Source organism: Oryx dammah, unplaced genomic scaffold, assembly GCF_014754425.2.
Source record: "Oryx dammah isolate SB20612 unplaced genomic scaffold, SCBI_Odam_1.1 HiC_scaffold_14, whole genome shotgun sequence".
NCBI lineage: Eukaryota > Metazoa > Chordata > Mammalia > Artiodactyla > Bovidae > Oryx > Oryx dammah.
In genome coordinates this window covers 12,940,718-12,964,575 of record NW_024070198.1, presented here as the reverse complement: position 1 = coordinate 12,964,575, position 23,858 = coordinate 12,940,718, and the positions used below count along the sequence as shown (strand labels likewise).

General features: G+C 39.1%; 2 protein-coding genes and 1 long non-coding RNA gene across 3 annotated transcripts in view; 2 read left to right on the top strand and 1 right to left on the bottom strand.

Moving 5' to 3' along the window:
• The window catches only part of BTAF1 (B-TFIID TATA-box binding protein associated factor 1), a 90,228-nt gene extending 66,580 nt beyond the window's left edge, over positions 1 to 23,648 (bottom strand). Inside the window, exons 1-4 of the mRNA XM_040254516.1 lie at positions 23,326 to 23,648; positions 9,609 to 9,732; positions 2,454 to 2,568; positions 620 to 766 (exon numbers count right to left, since the gene is read on the bottom strand). Coding sequence (XP_040110450.1) covers positions 620 to 766; positions 2,454 to 2,568; positions 9,609 to 9,732; positions 23,326 to 23,339 — 400 coding nt within the window. The 5' untranslated portion in view covers positions 23,340 to 23,648. The remainder of the gene's footprint in view (positions 1 to 619; positions 767 to 2,453; positions 2,569 to 9,608; positions 9,733 to 23,325) is intronic.
• Positions 4,526 to 5,614, top strand: LOC120873689 (protein FAM136A-like). The gene has a single exon (XM_040254518.1). The coding sequence runs from the start codon at positions 4,540 to 4,542 to the stop codon at positions 4,954 to 4,956; it is 417 nt and encodes a 138-aa protein (XP_040110452.1). The 5' UTR covers positions 4,526 to 4,539; the 3' UTR covers positions 4,957 to 5,614.
• LOC120873690 lies at positions 20,235 to 21,111 on the top strand. Its single transcript, XR_005723508.1, has 2 exons — positions 20,235 to 20,843; positions 20,875 to 21,111. It is a non-coding gene; the product is annotated as an uncharacterized LOC120873690 (long non-coding RNA).
• Positions 23,649 to 23,858: the final 210 nt, after the last annotated feature.

Here is a 23,858-nt window from a genome sequence, read left to right as displayed (position 1 = left end):
AAAACATCAAGGTTTTTTCCACTCAAGGCATCAATCTTGAATGGCCAAAACATTTATTTTATATCCAGATGGATTCTGTAAGTTTAAAGATAATGGGACAATTACCTATCTAAGACTTATTTTTCATTTTTGTTTTGGTCGTTAGCATCAGTAGATCCAATTACTTAAATATTTAAAACATATGATAAAAAGAACTGTCATAGTCTCTTAAATTTCAAGAATTCTGAAAACATTACCACAACTTGTGCTAATCCTAGATTTTAAAATCTATTCAACTAAAGCTCTTAGGTACCACTTTACAATTTCTATACTGAAATACTAAAATATTAATATGTATGCTGACATACTAATATCTATTGATGATGCATATATATGTGTGTGTGTATATATATATATATATAGCACATATTCAATTAAGGGATGAAAAATGATCCTATTTGTTTTAGACAAAGTGCTCCTGGTCACCGTCCCTATGCCCCACATCTCAAACTGCAAGCTTCCGTGAATTTACATTTCATGGCATCTGTTAGGCTTTGTATGACTGATAACATAGCACACCAAGTAACAAACTGATCTGAACACACATCTCAGACTTGTTTTCTACACGACTATTACATACCTGATTTTTCATCTTGTACTTCAAATTCTGCACCAGCAGATCCCAAAAGTGATGCCCCATGTTGTAACAATCTACATATATCAAATCTGTCAAAATTCAATCGATCTGTAGTAGATGAGTCTTCCATAGCACTTTCTGAAGTAGTTTCTAGATGAGGTTTAAAAACATTCAATTTGATTATACAGCCAAAGTGCAGAACGAAAGAAAATAGCATTACTTCAGGTGAGTGGGTAGTATTTTAAGAAAAGTAAAATGTGGAGGAAGTAGAAAAGCTATTGTGGATTTATTTATGATCAATTCTTATTTATGAAAAAACTATTTAGCAGATGGCTTCCTTTCTACAAACTATCAGAATGTTAGTGGGTGTGTAACTTTTTGACTATACAAGCACAATATTACATGAAGAAATGTATCCCCATGTTGAAATATGTATATTAAAAATCATGTTAAACAGTTGAAAGATAAAGGTAATTTATCACAGTGATAAACTGAAAGATAAACATATTCATATAAATTTTCATAAATAACACTAATGAGCATCATCACTCCCTATACCTAGGAATATCTAGGACATAAAGGAACTACTCAATCAATAGGACTCATTTCTCATAATATAAGCAAATTACAATCTCCTGGCAAGCTTCTAAAATTAAATATCTATCTGGGGCCTAAAACTATTCACAAAATATTCTGTATTCCTCCCAAAAAGGTTATGGCATTGTAAAATTTTATATATACTATAAATTGTCCACTGACAATCATTTGTTTCGTTGGCCATTTGCATATAATTCTCTACAAACTAAAGTATAATTGCTAAATTGAAAGGGAACTGCTATGAATTTCTTAATGTTTTCTAATGATGACAATATATTTGATACTATATATTTGATACTAATGATACCATATATTTTAATGCTAGTGTAACTAATTTAAAGCTTTTTTGCAGGGTGGAATTCTCTGGCAGTCCAGTGGTTAAGACTCCATGTAGTCAAGGCAATGGGCTTGGGTTCAATTCCTGGTGGGGGAACTAAGATTTCATTAACAAGGCTGTGCTGAAGGAAAAAAAAGTTTTTTTGAAAAGAATTTAAGTCCTAGTATCTCTGTATTCCAAAATAAGCAGGGGTAATAAGTTGGAAAGAAAATGGCTCTTTTCTAAAACAATTTATAACTTCTTCTGGCTATGTATTTCTTTCGATGAGAGAAGACAAACTAACACAATCCCTCAAAATATAGGTGCAGCAAATTAAAGTAAAAATTTTAGACGAGTTACGACAGGATAAAACTCGTATTATTAAAAGTGACTTGAAAATGAAATGCAGTTACACCATATTAAATTCTCACTTAATTAAAATGTGTAACTTTATAAATTTGTAAAAGCATACATTCATTTCAAGTGTCATATATAACAGGCAGTCAGAAAACAAGTAATTTCCACTAAAAGACATCTAAAAGACATAAAAGGACTAAAGACCGACCTTTCCATAATTGTGCTTATTAAATATAGTAAACAACTACCCTATTCTCACAGCAACAAGAAAAATTTGACTGTTTTAAATAGAAAATATTTATACTTAATTAATTTCATTTTTTAGGGCATAAATCCTTAAAGGAAGTAATAATCTCTGCAAATCAACCATATTGTAGAATAATTTAAAATATATATGAGAAGAGATTGTCTAGTACAATTTTTAAAACATGGTGAAAAAGCACCTTGTTCAATTTTATTTCCTGACCAGACTGCCCCTAAAAGTATGAAAATTCAGCCTTTAAAAGTGAATTACTAGAACAAAATGTATAGTTTTTACTACAAACTACTTTTTCCTCTTAAAAGCACCTTGTTTGGTTCTTGGCACGGGATTCCATTCAGGTACATTTTTCACTATAGCTTCAACAGCTTGTCCTGCTGCAATCCGAGTATCCCAATTTGTACTCCTTAAATATATCAACACCTTAAAAAATTGTAAAATAAAAGTTACACACCAAAAAATATTGTTTGTTCAAATAGTCAAAAGAGAGGAACATAAATATACTTATTGCTAATTTAGCAGCTCTCAAATTTATACAAAACACTTTGCAATTATTAAAATCATTTATAAGATTTTCTATCAGTCACAAGAAATATCACTACACTTTAAAGAAAGGAGTCAGGGAGGGGATGTCCCTTGTGATCCAGTGGTTAAGAATCCGCCTTCCAATGTAGTGGGATGCAGGTTCAATCCCTGGTTGGGGAACTAAGATCCCACAGGCCCTGGGGCGACGAAACCCTTGAGCTGCAACTACTGAGTCCCTGTGCCACAACTAGAGAGACACCTGAGCATCGCAATGAAAGATCCCAGATGCCACAACCAAGACTGGACACAGCCAGAAATAAATACAGGTAATTAACTTTTTAAAAAAGGGTACAGGAAACTAATAAATAAAAGAATGCTTAAGTGAATTTAAAAAATAAGTTTTTAACATACTAAAAAGCAAAGTGCATATTAGTCATTAAGTCCCTTTACTTAATGCAAGAGTTATAAAACCATTAGAAAAGATAAGTACAGCAAGAGAGCAAGATATAAGACCAATATGTTGTACAAAAATCCACTGTATTTTTTTACACTTTCCACAATCTGAAAATGAAATTAAGAAAATGATATCATTTATAATAATATCAAAAAGTGTAAAATACTTAAGGATAAATTTAACCAAAAAAGTGCAAGGCTTGTATACTGAAGACTTAAAAAAAAAAATTTAAAATACTATTGAAAGAAATTAAAGACCCAAATAAACGACAGACACCTCATGTTCAAGGATTAGAAGACTTAATATTATTAGCATAGGAATACCCTCTAAACTGAATATGGATTCAACACAATTTTTATCAAAATCCCAGCTTTTTTTTTTTTGCAGAAATAGACAAGTTCTATTTGATCTTAAAATTTATATGTAAATTTAAGGTGCCCAGAATCACCAAAACAATTTGAAAAAGAATAATAAAGTTGGCAGATTTATACTTTTTTATTTCAAAGCTTACTACTAAGCAACAATAATCAAGACAGTGTGGTAAGGGCAGGACAGATACACAGATCAATGTAAAAGAATTTAGTTCAAAAATAATACTACGTGTCTATGGTCAACCAGTTTTCAACAACAGTGTCAAGACAATTCAATGGGGAAAAAGGAGCTTTTCAACAAATGGTGCTACAGCAACAAAAGAATGACTTAAAATCCCTGCTTCACGGTTTCTCTGGTGGCTCAATGGTAAAGAATCTGCCTGCCAATGCATGAGACACAGGTTTGATCCCTGATCCAGGAAGATCCCACATGCCTCAGAGCAACCCAACCTGTGTGCCACCACTGTTGAGTCTGTGCTCTAGAGCCAGGGAGCATAATACTGAGCCCACATGCCACAAGCTACTGAAGCCTGAGCGCCTAGGGTCTGCACTCCACAAGAGAAGCCACCGCTGTGGGAAGCCTGTGCACCGCAATAAAGAGTAAACCCCAACCACTGCAACCAGAAAAAAGCCCGTGCAGCAATGAAGACCCCAGCATAGCCAAAAATAAGTAAAATCATTAAAAATAAAATAAAATAAAATCCCTACTTCACACGGGACACAAAAATAACTCAAAATACACCAAGAGCCTAAAAATAAGAACTAAAACTATAAAGCTGTTATAAGAAAACATGGGGATAAACCTCTGTAACCTTGGATAAGGCAAAGGTTTCTTAGATATGATCTCAAGAGCACACAAGTCATGTGTTTAAAAAAGATAATATCAACTTCATAGTAACTAATAACTTTTGTGCTTCAAAGGATACCATTAAGAGAGTGAAGACAACCTCAAGACTAGCAGAATGAATTTGCAAACCCTGTATCTGATAAGGAGCTTCTACCTAAAATGTATGGCCGGCGCAGCTGGGAACCGCGCGGGTAGCCATGGCGGAGCTGCAGCAGCTCCGGGTGCAGGAGGCGGTGGACTCTATGGTGAAGAGTCTGGAGAGGGAGACTATCCGGAAGATGCAGGGCCTGATGCTCCGGTGCAGCGCCGCCTGTTGCGAGGAGAGCCAGGCGTCCGTGCAGCAGGTGCACCAGTGCATTGAGCGCTGCCACGCCCCTCTGGCTCAAGCCCAGGCCCTGGTGACCAGCGAGCTGGAGAAGTTCCAGGACCGCCTGGCCCGGTGCACTACGTATTGCAATGACAAGGCCAAAGATTCGATAGATGCAGGGAGTAAGGAGCTTCAGGTGAAGCGGCAGCTGGAGACCTGCGTGACCAAGTGTGTGGATGACCACATGAACCTCATCCCAACCGTGACCAGGAAGATGAAGGAGTCCCTCTCTTCCATTGGGAAGTAGCTGTCTGCTAGTGGCCATCAGGGCTGAGGGAAGGAATCAATTTAAAAAGAGGAATGGGGATTTGGGTCTTTTAAGGAGAGTTGATGAATGAGGAAATAAAGAATGGCAGCAAGTCTAAGGCCTGTGTTTCTTTCCTCTGGACGCTGGTTCCTTTGTGTTTCAATCCTAGAAAGTGAAATGGATAAAAAGCAGTGCTAAAATTTGGGTCACAGATAGCACAGGAGGTTTGTTGTGAGCCTGAATTTCATGTGGCAAGTACTTCTCCTGCCAATAGGCAGTCTCCCCTGTACCAAACCAGGGCCCTCCAAGGTACCAGATCCTCTTACTCCACAGATACCAAGAGGCTGGCAGGTTCACATAACCAGCTTATGGTTTAGTGGAGTATGAAAGGAGGTGTTTCTATTTGGTGTCCACCTGCTGTTTACCAGAAGGATCACTACAACATTTTCCACAAACAAATAAAATCCATGCAGTCACTAATGTAGAAAGGGGCAGGGGTCTTCCAGGGGGGTTGTTTTGCTTGTTTTTCTTTTATAGGCAAGGGCATGATGTTAAGATGTAAAGTTGGGAGAGGCAGTTTGGATAAAAACGTTGAAAGGGTCCCTGCAGGTACTCCTTTCTGACCATCAAGATGTGGATGTGTGTTTCTTAAAATTCTCACGTATCACATCATTCAGCCGGGAGACCCTGCAAAACTGTAAGAAGCAATCTCACACTGGTAAGGAAAGCAAGTGCTCTCCCTCTCACTGGCAGCCATGGTGGGCCCTGAGGCCGCCTGCAGCAGAGTCAGCAAGCTACCAGGCAATCTTACAGTGACACTCAGCCTTGAAGGGAAACGGGGTTTTGACAGTATAATATGCTCATATTCAGGAATGAATAGTGAAAGAGGAACTATTAGCTACTTCATTAAGAGGGTTGTGAAGGACAGGCTTTGGAAAACTCTGTTTCTCATGAAACAGAATGAAAGCCTAAACCCAGTGTTGCTTACTTTGCCCCCTGAAATAACCGCTTTGTTGAGACAATCCCCTGGCAACACAAAAAAAAATCAAGGGAGCAAAAGTAAGCACCTCAGGGATGAACTGTGGCTCCTTTAGAGAGATGAAGGGACTGCCCTCCATTACCAAATACCACTTTTGCCAGGGCCTTTGCTACATACGCTGTTCTTGCCCCAGTTCTGGCCCCTTGTCTTTCTACCAACTTACTACTTGAAATGATAATATTGTCTGTTTGCTGTATCAAGACTGTGATATATTTTCCTAGTGGTTTGGTTTTTGCAATAAATAAGACTTAATTTTCAAAAATAAAATAAAATGTATAAAGAATCTTACATCTCATCAGTAAAAGAACAGATATCCCACTTAAAAATGGTCAAAGGATCTAAATAGACAGATCCTCAAAGAAGATATAGAAATGGTCAATAAACAAATGAAAAGACGTTCAACATCATTAGTCATATGAAAATGCAAATCAAAACTTATAGTATCACTTCATACACACTGGTATATAAACAGTCACTTAATAGTTATGTGCTGGAGACTTCCCTGGTAGTACAGTGGTTAATAATTTGCCTGCAAATGCAGGGCACACAAGTTCAACCCCTGGTCCAGGATGACTCCCCACGCCGTGGAGTAACTAAGCTTGCGTGCCATGACTACTGAGCCTGAGCTCTAGGACCTGCGAGGGGCAACTACTGGAGCCTTCGCACTCGGGAGCCTGTGCTCTGCGACGAGAGAAGCCGCTACAATGAGAAGCCCACACACGGCAACTAGAGAGTGGTCCCTGCTTGCTGCAATCAGAGAAAGCCCACATGCAGCAACTAAGACCCAGCACAGCCAAAAATACATAAACAAAATTTTTTAAAAAAGTGCTGACAAAGATATGAAGAGATCAGACCTCTCATACATGCTGTTGGGAATGTAATATGGTGTAATATGCCTTCCAGTTTGGAAGGCAGTCTGGCAGTTCCTCATAAAGTTAAACACAGTTACCATATGACCCAGCAATTCTACTCTCTAGTATACATCCATGTATGAAAACATACATCCATACAAAAAATTGCACACAAATTTTCATAGCAGCATTATTTAAAACAGGCCCAAAAGTGCAAACAACTAAAATGTCCATCAACTGATAAAGAAAGAAAATGTGGTATATCCAACATTATCCATACCCATACAAAGAACGATACTTGGCAATAAAAAAGAATGAAAAACGAAACATGCAAAACCATGAAAGAAGGCTTCCCGGGTGGCGCCAGTGGTAAAGAACCTGCCTGCTAATGCAGGAGACATGGAGGGACATGGGCTTTGATCCCTGGACTGGGTAGATTTCCTGGAGGAAGGCATGGCGACTCACTCCAGCATTCTTGCCTGGAGGTTACAGTCCATTGGGTCGCAAAGAGCTGCACACCACTGAAGTGACTTAGCATACACAATATGAAAGAACCTTGAAAATAACATTTAAGTGAAAAAAAAACACAAAATACCACATATTTAATATAAAATGTTCAAAACAGGCAAGTCTATAAACAAGAGAGGAGATCAGTGGTTGCCTAGGACTGAGTATGGAAGGGAGAGTGATAGAAAGTGACTGGTAATAGACACGAGGTTTCTTTTGAGGGAGACAACAATGTTTTAGGGCTTCCCCAATGGCTGCCTATAAAGCAGGAGCCATGGGTTTGGTCCCTGGGTAGGGACGATCCCCTGGAGGAGGGTATGGTAACCCACTCCAGTATTCTTGCCTGGAAAATCCCAGGGAAAGAGCACCCTGGTGGGCTACAGTCCATAGGGTTGCCAAGAGTAGGACATGACTGAAATGATTTAGCACACAAAAATGTTTTAAAATTAGATCGTGGTGACAGTTGCATGTATCTGTGGATATACTAAAAATCCCTGAATTGTACACTGTATCTGGATGAATTACACAGTACATAAAATCAATTCAATAAAGCTATTTTTCACAAAAATAAAACCAAAGGCAAAAGGAAAACACTGAGGGCAGAGAGGGGATAGGAGATGAGTAAAGTGCTAGAAACAAACTTTGCCTCTTTTAGAATTATTCGATGGCAGTCATATGGTGGCGTCTGAGTTAAGGAGGACAGAACTCACTTGGAAGGCTGGAAACTTTCTCTGGGTTCAGCAGAGGTTAGTCTTACTCATTGTTTCCAGTCTCAGTTCATTCAGTCCTCCACCTCTTCCCTTGGGATGAGAAGAAACAGGTGCCTCTCTGTTCCCCACATCTAACCCATGAGTATAGTACTGCCAAATGTGCATCTTTCTTCATTCTGAGAACATGGAACCTGTACATGTCAAATCACTATCTCTCCATCTACGTCTTGGTTAGAAAGTTCTGATAGTATCTAAGTGATGAGTGTGCTGGAGAGAGTTGCTGTTCGCCCCCATGATGGAACAATAGAGGGTAGATTTGTGTAGGATGACAAGGGCTTAGAACTCCTATTCATAGGAATCAGGGAGGGACAAATCAGAACTAGAGGAGGAGATAAGACTGGTGAGAATAGAGGTATCTTGGGTCTTCCAATATTTGGGTTATCATATTGCTTCCCATCCCATCTGCTATCCACTGCCCCACCTCCCACTAAACACATATACCAAGCACTCCTGATTTTATTTTGCATGCCAGAGAATTAAATACATGGAATTTGCTGCTTACTATCCCTCGGTTGGGAAGATCCCCTGGAGTAGGAAATGGTAACCTGCTCCAGTATTCTTGCCTGGAAAATTCCACAGACAGAGGAGCCTAGTGGGCTGCAGTCCATGGGGTCACAAATATGACTGAGCAGAGCACATCATACAATTACACTTCTACAAGCCCACTGCTGCTGCTGCTAAGTCACTTCAGTCGTGTCCGACTCTGTGCGACCCCATAGACGGCACCCCACCAGGCTCCCCCATCCCTGGGATTCTCCAGGCAAGAACACTGGAGTGGGTTGCCATTTCCTCCTCCAATGCATGAAAGTGAAAAGTGAAAGGAAGTCGCTCAGTCGTGTCCGACTCTTAGTGACCCCACGGACTGCAGCCCACCGGGCTCCTCATCCATGTGATTTTCCAGGCTAGAGTACTGGAGTGGGGTGCCATTGCCTTCTCCACTACAAGCCCACAGAAATCAGTAAAAATAAAGCAAGTGCTTAGCGAAAGAACATGGGCTAGGATTGTGAAAACACTTATCCACCAAAGGAGAAAGCCTCCACTTTCAAAGAGCTAATAACTAAAAGAATGTAATGACAAGTAGCTTCTCATATATTTCCACCATTACCCATGAGCACTCATCCATTTGAAGACTGTCAACTGATATAATTATTAGCTGCTAAGAACAAGTTAGACCACTAACAAACTAGATTAACAACTTAGTTCATTACCACATTGGATCAGATTCAAATTTGTACCACAGGCCAAAGGTTCTTTATTGTCAAATCCCTTCGACAATAAAACTTGACGTAAAAAACAAAGTACTTTAAACCTTACGACAAAAAAATAGTAAAAAATTTTAAATATTTGGGAAAATACTGGACTTATTTACTGAATTTGAAAACCACAAACTGTCACTAATAAGACAACTTCCTTCTCTTTTATGTTTTTACCCATGGATAAATTTCTACAACTGTATTATACTAAAAGAGAAAAAAGAGTTCTTACTTTAGATAATAGATTATTCAGTTCATGGGGATGAAGCTTCACCACTTCTCCAAGTTGCTGTGCAGCAGCTTTTCTTGTAACTGGAGTAGTGCCAGTATCCAGCAAGATAAAAAGACGGTCAAGCCTAAAATAATAAAAATGTAATGATTATTCTGAAATGTTTCCTCATATATGTTTGAGTCAATAAATGTACATATTCAGCATCTATGAAGAAAGAGCTATGGCAGAGCTGTAGGAGAGAAACTAATCTACTCCTAAGGAACTCGCTATGGAGGTAGAGTGAGTGAGTAAGGCAAGTACACAAATAATTAGAATATAGGGTATAATATAGGAACTGTACATGCATATACACGTTCAACAAGCACATGTCAGAAAAGGAGAAAGTGCTTTGAGAAGATGGAATGGAAGCAATAAATACTGTATCCCCAACTGTATAATACTAAAAGAGCTTTCTAAAAGAAATGGTGTATGAGTTGGACCTTAATGGTAGCAAAAAAAATTCAATACTGGTGAGAATGAGGTGGTAAAAGGGAAAAAGGAGAGAAACATCTCGAAGAGGGAATAAGAAGCAAACAGCAGTAAGGCAAAGGAAGCTATATTTAGAGAAGTGAGTAACACAGTCTGGTTGTAATTCAGGGTACACTTAAGAGAAGAGTAGGAGATGCAGCTACAAAAGCAGCTGGAGAGAGACCTACTGTGGAGAGCCCTGAATTACAGCTCAGCCATCAAAGACTCTGATCAGGAAAGACACGGGGGCTTCCCTGGTGACTCAGTGGTCAAGAACCTGCCTGCCAATGCAGGAGACGGGCTCCATCCCTGCTCTGGCAAGATCCCACCTGCTGAGGAGAAACGAAGCCCATGAGCCACACTACTGAGCCTGCGCTCTAGCGCCAGGGGGTTGCAACTACTGAGTCCACACGCTCCAACCACAGAAGCCCTTGCGCCCTACAGCCCTGGTTCCACAACAAAAGAAACCACCACCACGAGAAGCCCACGCACCGCAGCAAGAAGCCCACTCAGAAAGGAAGGCCCATCACAGCCAAAAAACAAATAAAATTATTTTTTAAAAAAGAAAGTCATGGGACTGGAGCTATGCTTCAGGAAGGTTAGTCTTGCAGCAGGGTGAAGCATGAAGTAAAAAGGAAACTTTTATGAGAACTTTTAGACCTGAGCTACAATCATGGTTACAAGACTAGAAAGAAGTTGGGGAAAATGCTGCAGAATTACCATGGTAATGTCCAGGAAATGCAAAGATTCTGAGACTCTGAATCTTAGGAATGAAGATGTCATTAAAGAAATGGGAAGAACTAGTGGAGGAAATGTCTCTGAGGAAAGATGACAAGTTTATTAGTGGCTGGGTCAGGAAAGCTAGGGGAAAGCAAAAAGAACAGTTGGAATAGAGATCTGATGTTCAGAAGAAAGTTGAGATGAAAAGTATATAGATTAATGAGCCATTTGTATAGAAATGATAGAATGGCAATAAGATCTCTGAGGAAACAGTTTGTAAAAGACAAACACCATTATGGGCCAGAGCCACAGCACCACGATTCAAATCCCAGTTCTGACATTTATCCAACAGATAGTTTGGAATAAAATCACAATGTCTTACACCTGGAATAAGTGGGGGGAAATGGAAAACTGTGTCACTTTGTTTCTGGGATACAGGAAAATCCTAAGATCTGAAAAAGAGAAAGGAACCAGTAATTACTACCAGCTGTCCATGTGTCATACAGGTCTAGCCCTTCCACCAAAATATTAATCAGGTTCAATGAAGTAAATGGATACCACAGGTAAAGAAAGGAAGGCAGTCTCACATACAGAATAAATGGGTATTTATACAAGATGAAGGATGAAAAGGGGCAAGGTGATATTAATTGTGCCCCAATCCTATATGAGGGGAGATTTCGAGAACAAACCTTTAAATCTCATCTAATGAGGAAGAGAAAGCAAGGAAGGTCCCAAAGTTAAGCATGAATATTAAGTACTAACAAACTGCAAAGAGGCTCATCTTTTACCTCTGGGATTACTTTTCTTTTGCAAAGAGCTAAAAAATTAGAAAGCAAAGCTCTAAAATCCCTTTATAACAAAATAGGGGTCACATGAAATAAGCAGGGTCTTTTCTTCTTTTGGAGGGGGTTGTTGCTGTTTAGTCATTGAGTCTGACTCTTTTATAACCCTATGAACCATAGAACTACTGGGTTCCTCTGTCCATGGGATTTCCCAGAAAGAATTCTGGAGTGGTCTTTTCCTTCTCTAGGGGATCTTCCCAACCCAGGTATTGAACTCACATCTTTTCCTGCATTGGCAGGCAGATTCTCTACCAATGAGCCACCTGGGAAGCCCTTTGGAGGGGGCAGTATTTATCAAACTAGCCAGTCACTAATAAACACAAAATCATTGTAACTAGTAATATATATATATAAAGATATACACACACACAAACAAACACACACACATATACAACTAGTAAAATATATATATAAAGATACACACACACACATATATATTTTATACACACACACACACACACACAACTGGGCTTCTCTTGTGGCTCAGCTGGTAAAGAATCCGCCTGCAGTGAAGAAGATCTGAGTTCGATCCCTGGGTTGGGAAGATCCCCTGGAGAAGGGAAAGGCTACCCACTCCAGTATTTTGGCCTGGAGAATTCCATGGAGTATACAGTCCATGGGGTCACAAACAGTCAGACATGACTGAGCAACTTTCACATACATGAAACCAAAATAGGTCTTTTTCAGTCAAGAAGGCTAAGGGTACCATGAAAACTTTTCAACTGACTCAAAACACTAAGAGGCAAGGTTCAAATTTTACAGTTAAGGGTATGTAAGAAGGACATATTTTAAACAAAATATGAGGTAATTAAAGCCAGTGACAAAGAAAAAAGAGTAATACAACACAATTTTTGCTTCCTATATACTGAATGGCACACAGAGTGATTATAAAGAAATTAGTTTTGAAAAAACGCTGTGCATAGACACACCCCACCTTTTGACATAATATTTCTCTTTATCCACCCAAGGCTGCCTAAATACTTGCCTGCACTCATTTACTCTTCAGGCTTTGCTACAGGATTTGGTGAAGAATGACTCAGAGATAATGGGACAGAAGGGAGAAAAAAAAAATCTGACAGTGGTTTTCATAAAATTCTAACACTAAGTCAGATCCCAAATCCTTTTCTTATAAAACTACCTCCCTCATACCCCATACATAACTCTAAGAATGCTCTTTGATGTATTTTCATCTTTATAACTGATTGTGATGTTAAAGTACTGAAACTGTCTCTAAAACTTCACAACAAATATATGCCTATGGCCAGGACTGATTTTGAATGCCTCTGCTCAATGAAAAGAAATTTGCAAAAAGAAAATTTAATATCTATGAACAATTTTCTATCAAGGCAAATAAATATTCATCTTAAATCTATATTCTATGGCAAGCAAAATTATCAAAAATTAAATGTTTTATTATAAAAATTATGTCAAGTCTATTTATGCAACAATGGACTTATATCTGTATATGATGCATGTATTCTTTATAATAATATAAACTGTATGTGTACAGTTTACATAAATCCAGGACCTTCCTACAGGAAAAGTTGCAAAATGGTAGAACTAGACTGGAAGTTAGGAGATCTTTAAAAGTATTACTTTTGTCACTTGTTAGAAGGCTTAGAAAAGAAACCCACTTAACCCTCATTTTATAGGGTAAAACTAGATTTAGTCATGTTTCACAGCTTCACATCACTGCCATTGTTTATAGTTTTTTTCCCCCTTATATACATGTTTGCCATATCTTTGATCTGTTTGACGCAAAGTTCTTTAGACTATTGGATTGGCCAAAAGTTCATTTGTAACATCTTACAGAAAAACCCAAACTTTTTAACCAGCCCAATACTTTATAACTCCTTTTCAGTGATCGAGTTCCTGCTTTTGTGACGAAAAGCAAAAGCTGGCTGCAAAATGAACACTCTAAGGAAGTGGCAATACTAACCTGTTCATAAGTCTATGTATAAATAGTTAAAATTGAGTTTTCCAAGTTCCCCCCCAATCATTTCCACTTTCCTCAAGTCCCAATTGCCATTACCTATTCCTTAGAAATGAATGGACTGAGTAGATAGATCCCTAGGTTATTAGAATACAAACTATCTCGTCTCACTTATTACCTTTAAAGGTCTTTACACTCATCCTTTCAATTTCAGATGAAAAGACAGTCCTTGTTTTTCTTCAAGACTTGCATAATGTCTCACCATTTTCTTGATACCATCTCCTTCTACCCTCATTCAATTATCCTTTCTCTAATATCTTACATCACTGCCTCATTAATCTACTCTCTCCTGTCTTCAAATATACAGAAAGTGAAGTTGCTCAGTCGTGTCCGACTCTTTGTGACCCCATGGACTGTAGTCTACTAGGCTTCTTTGTCCATGGAATTTTCCAGGCAAGAGTACTGGAGTGGCTTGCCATTTGCTTCTCCAGAGGATCTTCCTGACCCAAGGATCAAACCCAGGTCTCCTGCATTGCAGGCAGACGCTTTACCCTCTGAGCCACCAGGGAAGCCCCGTCTTTAATAAGATAAACCACTTGACCTCCATCTTCTAGAACACTCTTTTTGCTGCCAAGCATCTTGAACAAGTGTTTTAAAATCACTGCTTTTATCTTCTCACCACATACATTTTAATCCCTATAAATCAAGTTTCTAGCCTTCTCTACTACTAAAATAGCACACCTGAAGGTCACCAATGAACTTCTAAGCTCTAAAACCTATGGCTTTGTTTTTTGTAAATCCAATTTTCACGATTCTTCTGTGACATCTGATTTCAGTATGTACTCCATTCTTAAAATACTTTCCTTCCTAAGTTTTCAAAACATTCTATTACCCTGCTCTTCTCTGATCTAATTCTTTCCATGGTTTCCCTATTCCTAACACTCTTAATAAGAACATTCTCCCAAATTCAATCCTTGGCTGTCCATCTCTCATCAGTTTCTCCTGTAAGAAACTATAATTTGTTTAAACTATAACACATAACAAATAATCCTCAAATCTAGCCCATCTGGAGCTCAAGTGCAAACTTTCAACTGCCTGATGAGCAAAACTCCATACTAATAATATCTCAATGCTAAGTTTACTTTCTAGAACACCCTGTGATCAAATTATTACCTTATTCTAAAACTTTCAATGGCTCACCCTTACCTACCAGGTAGTAATCAAAAACAAGAAAGTATCTCCCAAATTTTGGTTTCCACAATTCTGTCTACACTGTTTCTTCTACTTGGAATGTCTTCTCTTGGTCCAATTCTTCAGCTCACTCCCATCCCCTCAGACTCAGTTCAAGCTCTTTACCTTCTTGACACCATCTCAGGGACTACTACACAATTACATCCTCTTCTAAAATCCACTGGGATTCTCATTTTGCATAACCATTTGGCATTTATTATGCATTTTTGTGTCTTTACATTGTCACATGTTGTCTTACGCTTATTAGGCTTCACCTTCTTCAATGATTCTTTTTGTCCCCCACAATATTGTGCAAAGTGTCTTTGCACAGAATTCAAATATTTGTTGAGTACCTGGTATTTACTGTAATTAAAATTATAGACAAAGAAAAATTCAAGTTTCTTGGGGACAAGTTGGAACACCATTTTTAAACAAAGAGAGTACTATATTTTTTTTGCTTCCTTTGAGAAATATCCTTAATCTATCATAGCTATACTACACAAAAACAAGTTATAAAAATAACAGAAGTGATGCTAAAGCAATGTTTCAGTAAGTAAAAAGATGAGTACAGCAGTACTTTAGCAATCTGAACATCAGGCAGTTATGGCTGCTGCAAAGAGCAAGCTGAAAACGACTGGGCAGTAGGCACTGTATTCCTTCAATAATTTCTACCCTTCCTAAACCTTCCTTTAGTCCTCTGCAGACTCCTGCCTAAATACCTTCTACTCCTCTAACTTAATGCTGAATTTGCCTCACAACCGCACAGTTCCTTCTGCCTCTCCTTTCTTCAAAGCCTTACACCCCAACGCCATGTCATGTCACCTCCGCTCCCTCACCAGTCAACTGCCCTGAGGGTAAATCAGCTCATTCTCTCATCCAGTTCCAGACCTGTCTATTCTCACCTCTCCCACCTTGTGATAGTCAGATTTGACTCCCTGAATAGAAGAATGGGGACACAAGAATGCTTTGGTGCTCTTGACTCAAAGCCCCTTTTGGAGTTTTTCATTCTTCTCTCCAGGATAACAGATTAGATGCTACATAAAAGGAACAACAAAGGGATGAGCAGACCAGGATCTCAGAAGAGGGCAATGTGACCTATTACACCAGGATAGCCAGCTATGAGGCAAGCAGGGTAAGCACGGGTCCGGACACAATGGAAAAGACTGGTATAATGAACAGGTAGGGAGGGAAAAGGTATGAGACAGAGCCAGTATTATTCTGGAGGGCAGACAGGGCCCTTGAAGGAGAGGTCTGAAGGAAGCCAGGTGAACAAAACAAAAAGAAAGTTAAAAGAAGGGCTGACTGAGGGAACACAGTACTTACCACAATACTTCTTTTGGCTAAAGCTTATGTAGCATAACAGCTAATGCTACTCTTCATTCTCCAAAGGATAGACAAATGGAGGAAAAAGAGGTAATACACTGTCAAGCTGAACAGAAGATACCAGAGACTGTAGAAGAATAAATTAAATAAAACATGGTGCAATTATATTTGACAGTATCCACTGATTACATTAAAAAACAACAATCCTGGCATCTGGTCCCATCATTTCATGGCAAATAGATGGGGAAACAATGGAAAACAGTAACACATTTATTTTCTTGGGCTCTAAAATCACTGCAGATGGCAACTGCAACCATGAATTTAAAAGACGCTTGCTCCTTGGAAGAAAATCTATGACAAACCCAGACAGACAGTGTATTAAAAAGCAGAGACATCATTTTGAAACAAAAGTCTGTATAGTCAAAGCTATGGTTTTTCCAGTAGTTATGTATGGATGTGAGAGTTAGACCCTAAAGAAGCTTGAGCACCAAAGAAGTGATAATTCTGAATTGCAGTGTTGGAGAAGACTCTTGAGAGTACCTTGGACTGCAAGATCAAACCAGTCAATCCTAAAGGAAATCAGTCCTGAATACTCATTGGAAGGACTGATGTTGAAGCTGAAACTCCAAAACTGTGGCCACCTGATGCAAAGAGCCGACTCATTAGAAAACATCCTGATGCTGAGAAAGACTGAAGGCAGGAGGAGAAGGGGATGAAGAGGACAAGATGGTTGGATAGCATCACCAACGCAATGGACGTAAGTCTGAGCAAGCTCAGGGAGATTGTGAAGGACAGGGAAGCCTGGCATGGTGCAGTCTATGGGGTCACAAAGAATTGGACATGACTGAGCAACTGAATGACAACAAATGGTTATGAATCTATTGATGATGATAATCTGGCCCATTTTCGATTGGATTTTAATTCAGAGAAATAACTATAAAAGACATGATCCATGTTTATTTTATAAACCTGTGATTTCAGAAAACTGCTCTAAAGACTGCCTAGAGGGAAGACGGGAATGAGAAGATAGGTGTGTGGGATTAAGAGACACAAACTACTATATATCGGAGAAGGCAATGGCACCCCACTCCAGTCCTCTTGCCTGGAAAATCCCATGGACGGAGGAGCCTGGTAGGCTGCAGTCCATGGGGTCGCTAAGAGTCGGACACAACTGAACGACTTCCCTTTCACTTTTCACTTTCATGCATTGCAGAAGGAAATGGCAACCCACTCCAGTGTTCCTGCCTGGAAAATCCCGGGGATGGGGGAGCCTGACAGGCTGCCGTCTATGGGGTCACACAGAGTCGGACACAACTGAAGTGACTTAGCAGCAGCAGCAACTACTATATATAAAACAAATAAGCCACAAGGATGCACTGTACTGCACAGGGAAAGACAGCCATTATTTTATTATAACTTTAAATGATATATAATATATAAAATATTGAATTGCTATGTTATATCCTTGAAACTTATACAATATTGAAAATTAATTATACTTCAAATTAAAACAGAAAATGTGGTTTAAAAAAAGTTAGAAAAAGGAAAGTACATGGAGTTTGTAGAGATTATGCTGGCAACTATAATTTAACTTCTCTTCAGCTGTCTGTGTTATCATAATTCAAAAAGAATATAAAAAGAAATAATATGCATGCTAAACTATAAAGATGTCCTAGACTACTACTTCAACACCAATAAACAAATATATATTGCATTTCCCCTATTTGAGGATGGAAAAGCTGTTTGAGGATGGAAAAAGAAAGTGTTTAAGATATAACTTTCACAATCTATTTCCAATCTCAGTATTCTCTGAATAAATTTAATCACTCTAAAAAAATTATGGAAAGTCAACTGACAGAATACGTCAGAGATGGCTTTGTAATTGTAACAAAAGGGAATGATCAGTCAAGTTTGTCCATTTTGTCATGCATTTTTTACATTTACTATGTGAGGCTTTTCTATGTGTGTTACTTAGGGAATAAGAACATAAATATCTGGTATCAACACTGTGCTTAGTCCTACATAACATCATTAAGCAAGGAAGTTATGATCAAAAGAAATGTCTTTTAAGAAATTGCCTAGACTGATGTTTTAAAATTTATGCCTTCAAGTTCCTACTGTGGGTTATTTAAACTATGTTAATGCTAGAAGAAAGTAGATTAATTTGAAATACCACAAAGAACACTGAGAACAGATATGAAGATGTGAAACAACACCGAAGCCAGATGCAAGGGCAGGTGTGTGTTATTTACATTCTCCCCACACCCCTGGGAAAACAGGAACTCCATGAGAATGGGAAATCCATTTTTATTCCCTGCTGTATCTCCAGCACCTGGAACACAGAAAGCACCCTGTAAATACTTGTTAAATGAGTGCTGAAAAGGAAAGCCAAGGTGCATTATTTCCTTCAGGACACTTTTTTTTCCCCTAACCTCTGCCTCTTGAATGACTTTATCTTAAACATAAAAATCTAGACTTTTCAGGGGAAAAAAATGTGTAGCGGATTAAAACTTCATTTGAAAGTGCACATTTTAAAATGGTTAAAATGGTGAATTGTTAGGTGTATAGTACTTTCAGAAACAGACTAAAGAAACAGGGAGGAATTTAACCAAAGGGACTAAAATGGATACACTTAAATAATGCCTCCTCTACCTTTCCTAGCTTTTGGTCCCCATTTTTAAAGTACAAAATATTCAATATATTACAATTTACAAGTGTCTTCTGTCAATCTTATAATGGATAGACATCAGTAATAATGGAGGAATAGGCCTAACAAACAAAAACCACCTGTGCTCTCCCACAGGTAAGATCAGATTAGCGTTTTCCCTGTCAAGAGCAAGGACCCCCACATCAAGAAACTTCCCTTTAGGGTGCAGAATAGGTCACTGAAACAATGTTTCTCTGAAGCATCAGCAGTGTTGAGAGAGAATTAACACAACAGAGCAAAGTTCTGCTCACATGTAGCAATTTATTTCTTCCATAAGAGGGTATGTTCAGAATCTTTTCTGAACACAGCATCATTTTTAAACTGCAAAGATGCCTGTCACAGACTTAAGGTATGGCTTCTAAAACAGTCAAGTCATAACTATTGTCTACATATTTTAGACATGACCTTTATAGCAGAGATCACTGATGGAAAATTCTCTAAAGTATATTTTTACATTCTCTGTATATGATCAAGGAAAAACTAAATTCATAATAGCTAATCGATGCATAACAACAACCAACTGTGGTATAAACAGGCAAAGGTATCAAAAATAATCTTTTAAAAAATTAAGCTGTGGAACCCAACATTGTTACAGATTCACCCACCACCTTCTGTAATGAACATAACTTTTAACAATCCCTCCAACATTACGTTTACTGTTGGTGGCTCAACTCCAATTAGTGACAGATGATACAGGGAAAGAGGCTTACAAAACAACACAGTATTCAAAGATTTAATAATTACGATTTAAATTGCTTGCAAACAACACTGAAAGCCTGTAATATGTACTAGTTTGTTGGTTTTTTTTTTTTTTCTGATGTTGATATTATGAGAGCAAGTCAAGTAGCTAGTGAGTGAGTTTGGCTGACTTTCCAGCATTCACTTATTAAGGGCAACATTGTTCTCTCACATGTGTATACTCTTTTACTAGGGGTCTAAAAGAGTCATACATTTTTAGTAGTATTTCACTGTATTTCATGGGAGAACTTCAAATGCTATCATTGTATTTGCAATTTTAGAGTCACAAAGATTTGTGGGGTTTTCTGAGGGGTGGGGTAGCTGTTTGTGAAGATTTAACTCACCCATAGGGGATGAAGAGTTGACCATACATTTTACCATTTGCAACATTCTTATAATTCAAAGTACTACATTAAAACTAATCTTTTATAAAGGCTAAGTGTGGGACTTCCCTGGTGGTCCAGCAGTTATGACTCTGACTGCCAATACTGAGGACACGAGTTCCATCTTGGGTCTGGGAAGATTCCAGATGCCTTGGAACCATCTAAGCACGTGGGCTGCAACAAGAGAAGCCACTGCAATAAGAAGCCTGCACACCACAACTAGAGAAAGGCTGCTTGCAGCAATGAAGATCCAATGCAGCCAAAAATAAATAATAATTTTAAAAAAACTAAGTGGGGGTCTAAAAATTTTGATTACAGAAAATGCAGGGTTACATTATATCCAATTTGCATTATAAAAGACCATGCTATCACAGAATTGTACTAGACTATAAGTTTATAAAACTAGTTCTGATGATATTTATTGTTTTTTAAATTATAATTTTGGTCAATATTCAAACCTATAATGAAAGCTTTTCTCTCTTAGGGAAATCTGTAAAACTCAGAAGCACTTCCTGAAAAACACCAGAAATACTCTACAAAAGTTACAGAAAAATCATGACAGGAATCAAACAAGAAAACAATCACCCATTTTTTAAAGTGTATTGAGCACCTATGAGAAAAGGCACTCTCCTGGGGAAAGAAAGAGTAAAGACAATCACTTCTCTCACAGAGCTGATGTTAAGCAAGAAAAGCGAACAATTAAACAATCACAAACTGTGATAAATATGACTGGCAAGACAATATCTCACCAGCTGAGATGAAGTAATACCAGAGAAGCCTTCCCAAACACAGTGACACATGTATAGGCTTAGGGTTTAGATCTAAAAGCTAAGGTTGGGGTAGGAGGAGAAGGTAGGAATTTTTTTTTTTTTTTTTTGAGAAGGTAGGAATTAATGTTCCAGAGATTAAGGTAAGAATTAATGTTTTAGAGACTAGGAGGTGAAAAAGAACAAAGATTCAGAATGAAGAGGGAGAGAGAGAGAGACTCAAACAACTTGACAAGATGAAGCTTAAAAAGATAAAGCAGGAACCAAATCACAAATGATCTGGTAAGATGTGTTTGTTACAAAATTTGTCCTTTATCTTAAAGCAACAGAAAACTAAAAGGTTTTAAACAGGGGGGGAAAAAAAGGCTACATTAAAATTAACATTAGCAAAGAAACAAAGAATAAATTAGAAAGAGACAGGAATGGAGGCAGGAAGAGCAGAATGGCTGCTGTGACAGGTGTCTTGGATTAGAGATGATGGTGGTATGGAGCAGGACTGTGATACATGGCCTGGAGAGAAAAGACTGGCCAGAGACAGATTAGAAAGGTAGAACTGACAAGATTGGATCTGGGGACTGGCTGGACTCGGGTGAAGGGAGGGAGGGCAAAGTCAAATATTATTCCTGGATCTCTGGATCTGGATTTCTGAACTTAACATTTCCCTCCTATTGGAAATATTTAAAGGTTATAAAAACATTACCATTTCTTTTCAGTCACACACTGATACAAACAGTGCAAAAAATATTTTTGATTTGATTCTCGCAAATGATTTTTATCTCTTCAACCATTTTCAACCTGTTCTACAATAAAATATTAAAATGAGTCTGTATGTATGTGTATGTGGTTATTCATGTCGGACTCTTTGCGACCCATGGACTATAGTCCGCCAGGCACCTCATATGCATGGGGATTCTACAGGCAAGAATACTGGAATGCATTGCCATGCCCTCTTCCAGGGGATCTTCTCAACCAGGGATCAAACCCCGGTCTCCCGCATTGAAAGCAGATTCTTTACTGTCTGAGCCATGGGGGAAGTCCAAATGAGTCTGTATTTCATACCAAGAAGAGAAAGGAAATTTAGTTCATAAACATGTGTGCTCAGTGCATGGAGAAGGTCAGTTTAGAATTAAAGTCTGTTATTCAAAGTGAATCCTCATATGAAAAAGTCAAGGACTGGCAGTATCCCCAAATCAGAAAAGTGTCTCAAAAGTGTTTTCCATGAACCTATTGTATTATCAGAATAAGCCCAGGACTAGCTCTTTTATAAAACCATGACAAGTTTTCTTTTTAAAGTAGAATTTAACAGAATTTTGGCAAGCTAAATAAAAAAGATCTACAGAAAAAAAAAGAGCTCCAATCTTTGAAATCCAATGTCAAGAACAAAAAGCAGCTGCTTTGAAAACTCATTCATTCAGAAATGTAGGTGCCCTAAACTTCTGTAAATAGATTTGCATTAGTCAAGCAGATTAGGGGCTCTTTAAACTTTCATTTTTTTCCCTCTATTTTATACACCACAAAATAAGAATTTCCTCACAGTGAATGGAATCAAATAATCTATGAAATAAAAATTAGTTGCCCCCTATTACAGGTACCTTGCCACACTTACACTCAACTCTATTGGGTTTCTCCCACACACTTTCTCATCAGTTATCTACGGAATCTGTGAGGTATGGGTTATCCTTTTGCTTGCAAAATAGGAACGTTCAATTAACTCTGAAAAATGAACAAAAACTATGTTTTCTGAACCGTCATCATTTTTCCCTTTCAGTCTATATGGTAGAAGGACCCATTTCCCATGAAAACTAACAAACTTGGTAAACCCTTCTGTCTATCCCCTACTTACATATATCAATGTCCACTAACGTCAAGGCTCTGACAAAATGTACTCCCCACCCCAGTCTCTCATATTGGAGAAAAAGACTTTCCTGCTACCTATACAAAGAAATGTCTTGGGGTCTCCCTATAGTCTCCTATACGTTCCTATCGAGGGGCCATCACTTTAAAATAATTTAAGATTCGTGATACATCTTTCACGCCTTGGTTAAAGAAGATGATCCTAATACAATAATTTGCTGAAGATTACAAAGCTGACGACTGAATGTGTACTGCCAAACAAAACGAAGAATTATACTATAATGTAAGAAAAAAGTACTCAGGAAAGAACATATCCCTAAAGCCGTAAACACAAATTTTAACATAATCAGAAGGTCACTTAGATAATTGTAACTCAAAGTCTCCCCGACTTCGTCAGTTACTACCAAGTTTTCCCGTGAAATGGAGGTGAGGGATCGGCCTTAGAATACTAAGAAAGAGAAGAGATTCTCCTAGCACTGAAAGAGGGAAGAGAAACCAGAGAAGAGAAACATGGTGAGGAAAGAGAAAAACTAGCTCTAACGTGCCAAACGGTCTATTCAGCAAGAAAAAGGCATTCCTGAACTGACTTACTTGGAGTAACCCGAGTCCAAAGCCCCGCTGACTGAGGGGCGAACTGCGGGGTCTAGGCAGGAAGGCGCCCGAGCCCAGTGACAATGGGAACCTCCTGTTAGCTCTGGAGGAATTAGACCCACCTGGAGACCGCCATGGCCAGACGCCGGCGGTTCGGAGCTCCCCGCGAGCGACAAGCCGCGCAGCCGAGGCGCTAGTTTCCAGAGAGCTGAGCGGCGCAGGCCCAGGCCGCGGAGCAGAGGGGAGCGGCCGGTGCGGCGCGGAACGTCCCGGCGCGGGCCCTCGGGCATCTGCCCTGCCGCCTACCCGAGCTCTTCCCCGCCGCGGCCCGGAAGCAGGGGGTCTCAGACAGCGGCGGAGGCGGCAGCGCTCCGACCCGCACGACTTCAAACCGGGTGCCCCCAGCCCCGCTCTTTGCTGACGCAGGCGTCGGCACGCCGGACTGAGCGTCAGCGCGCCGGAAGTGACGTCAGCTCACCGCGAGGTGCGCCGCTCTGCCGTTGAGCCGGAGGAGTACGAGCCGCTGCGGCCTGGCGGCACGAGCTGCCAAAAGGGCTGTTTGTGCTCTTCCGGAGGGGGTCGTTAGTCTTCAAGGACTTCATTTTCATAGATGGAAAAAAGTCGATCTAGCCGAGACTCTCAGAGTTCAAAACCT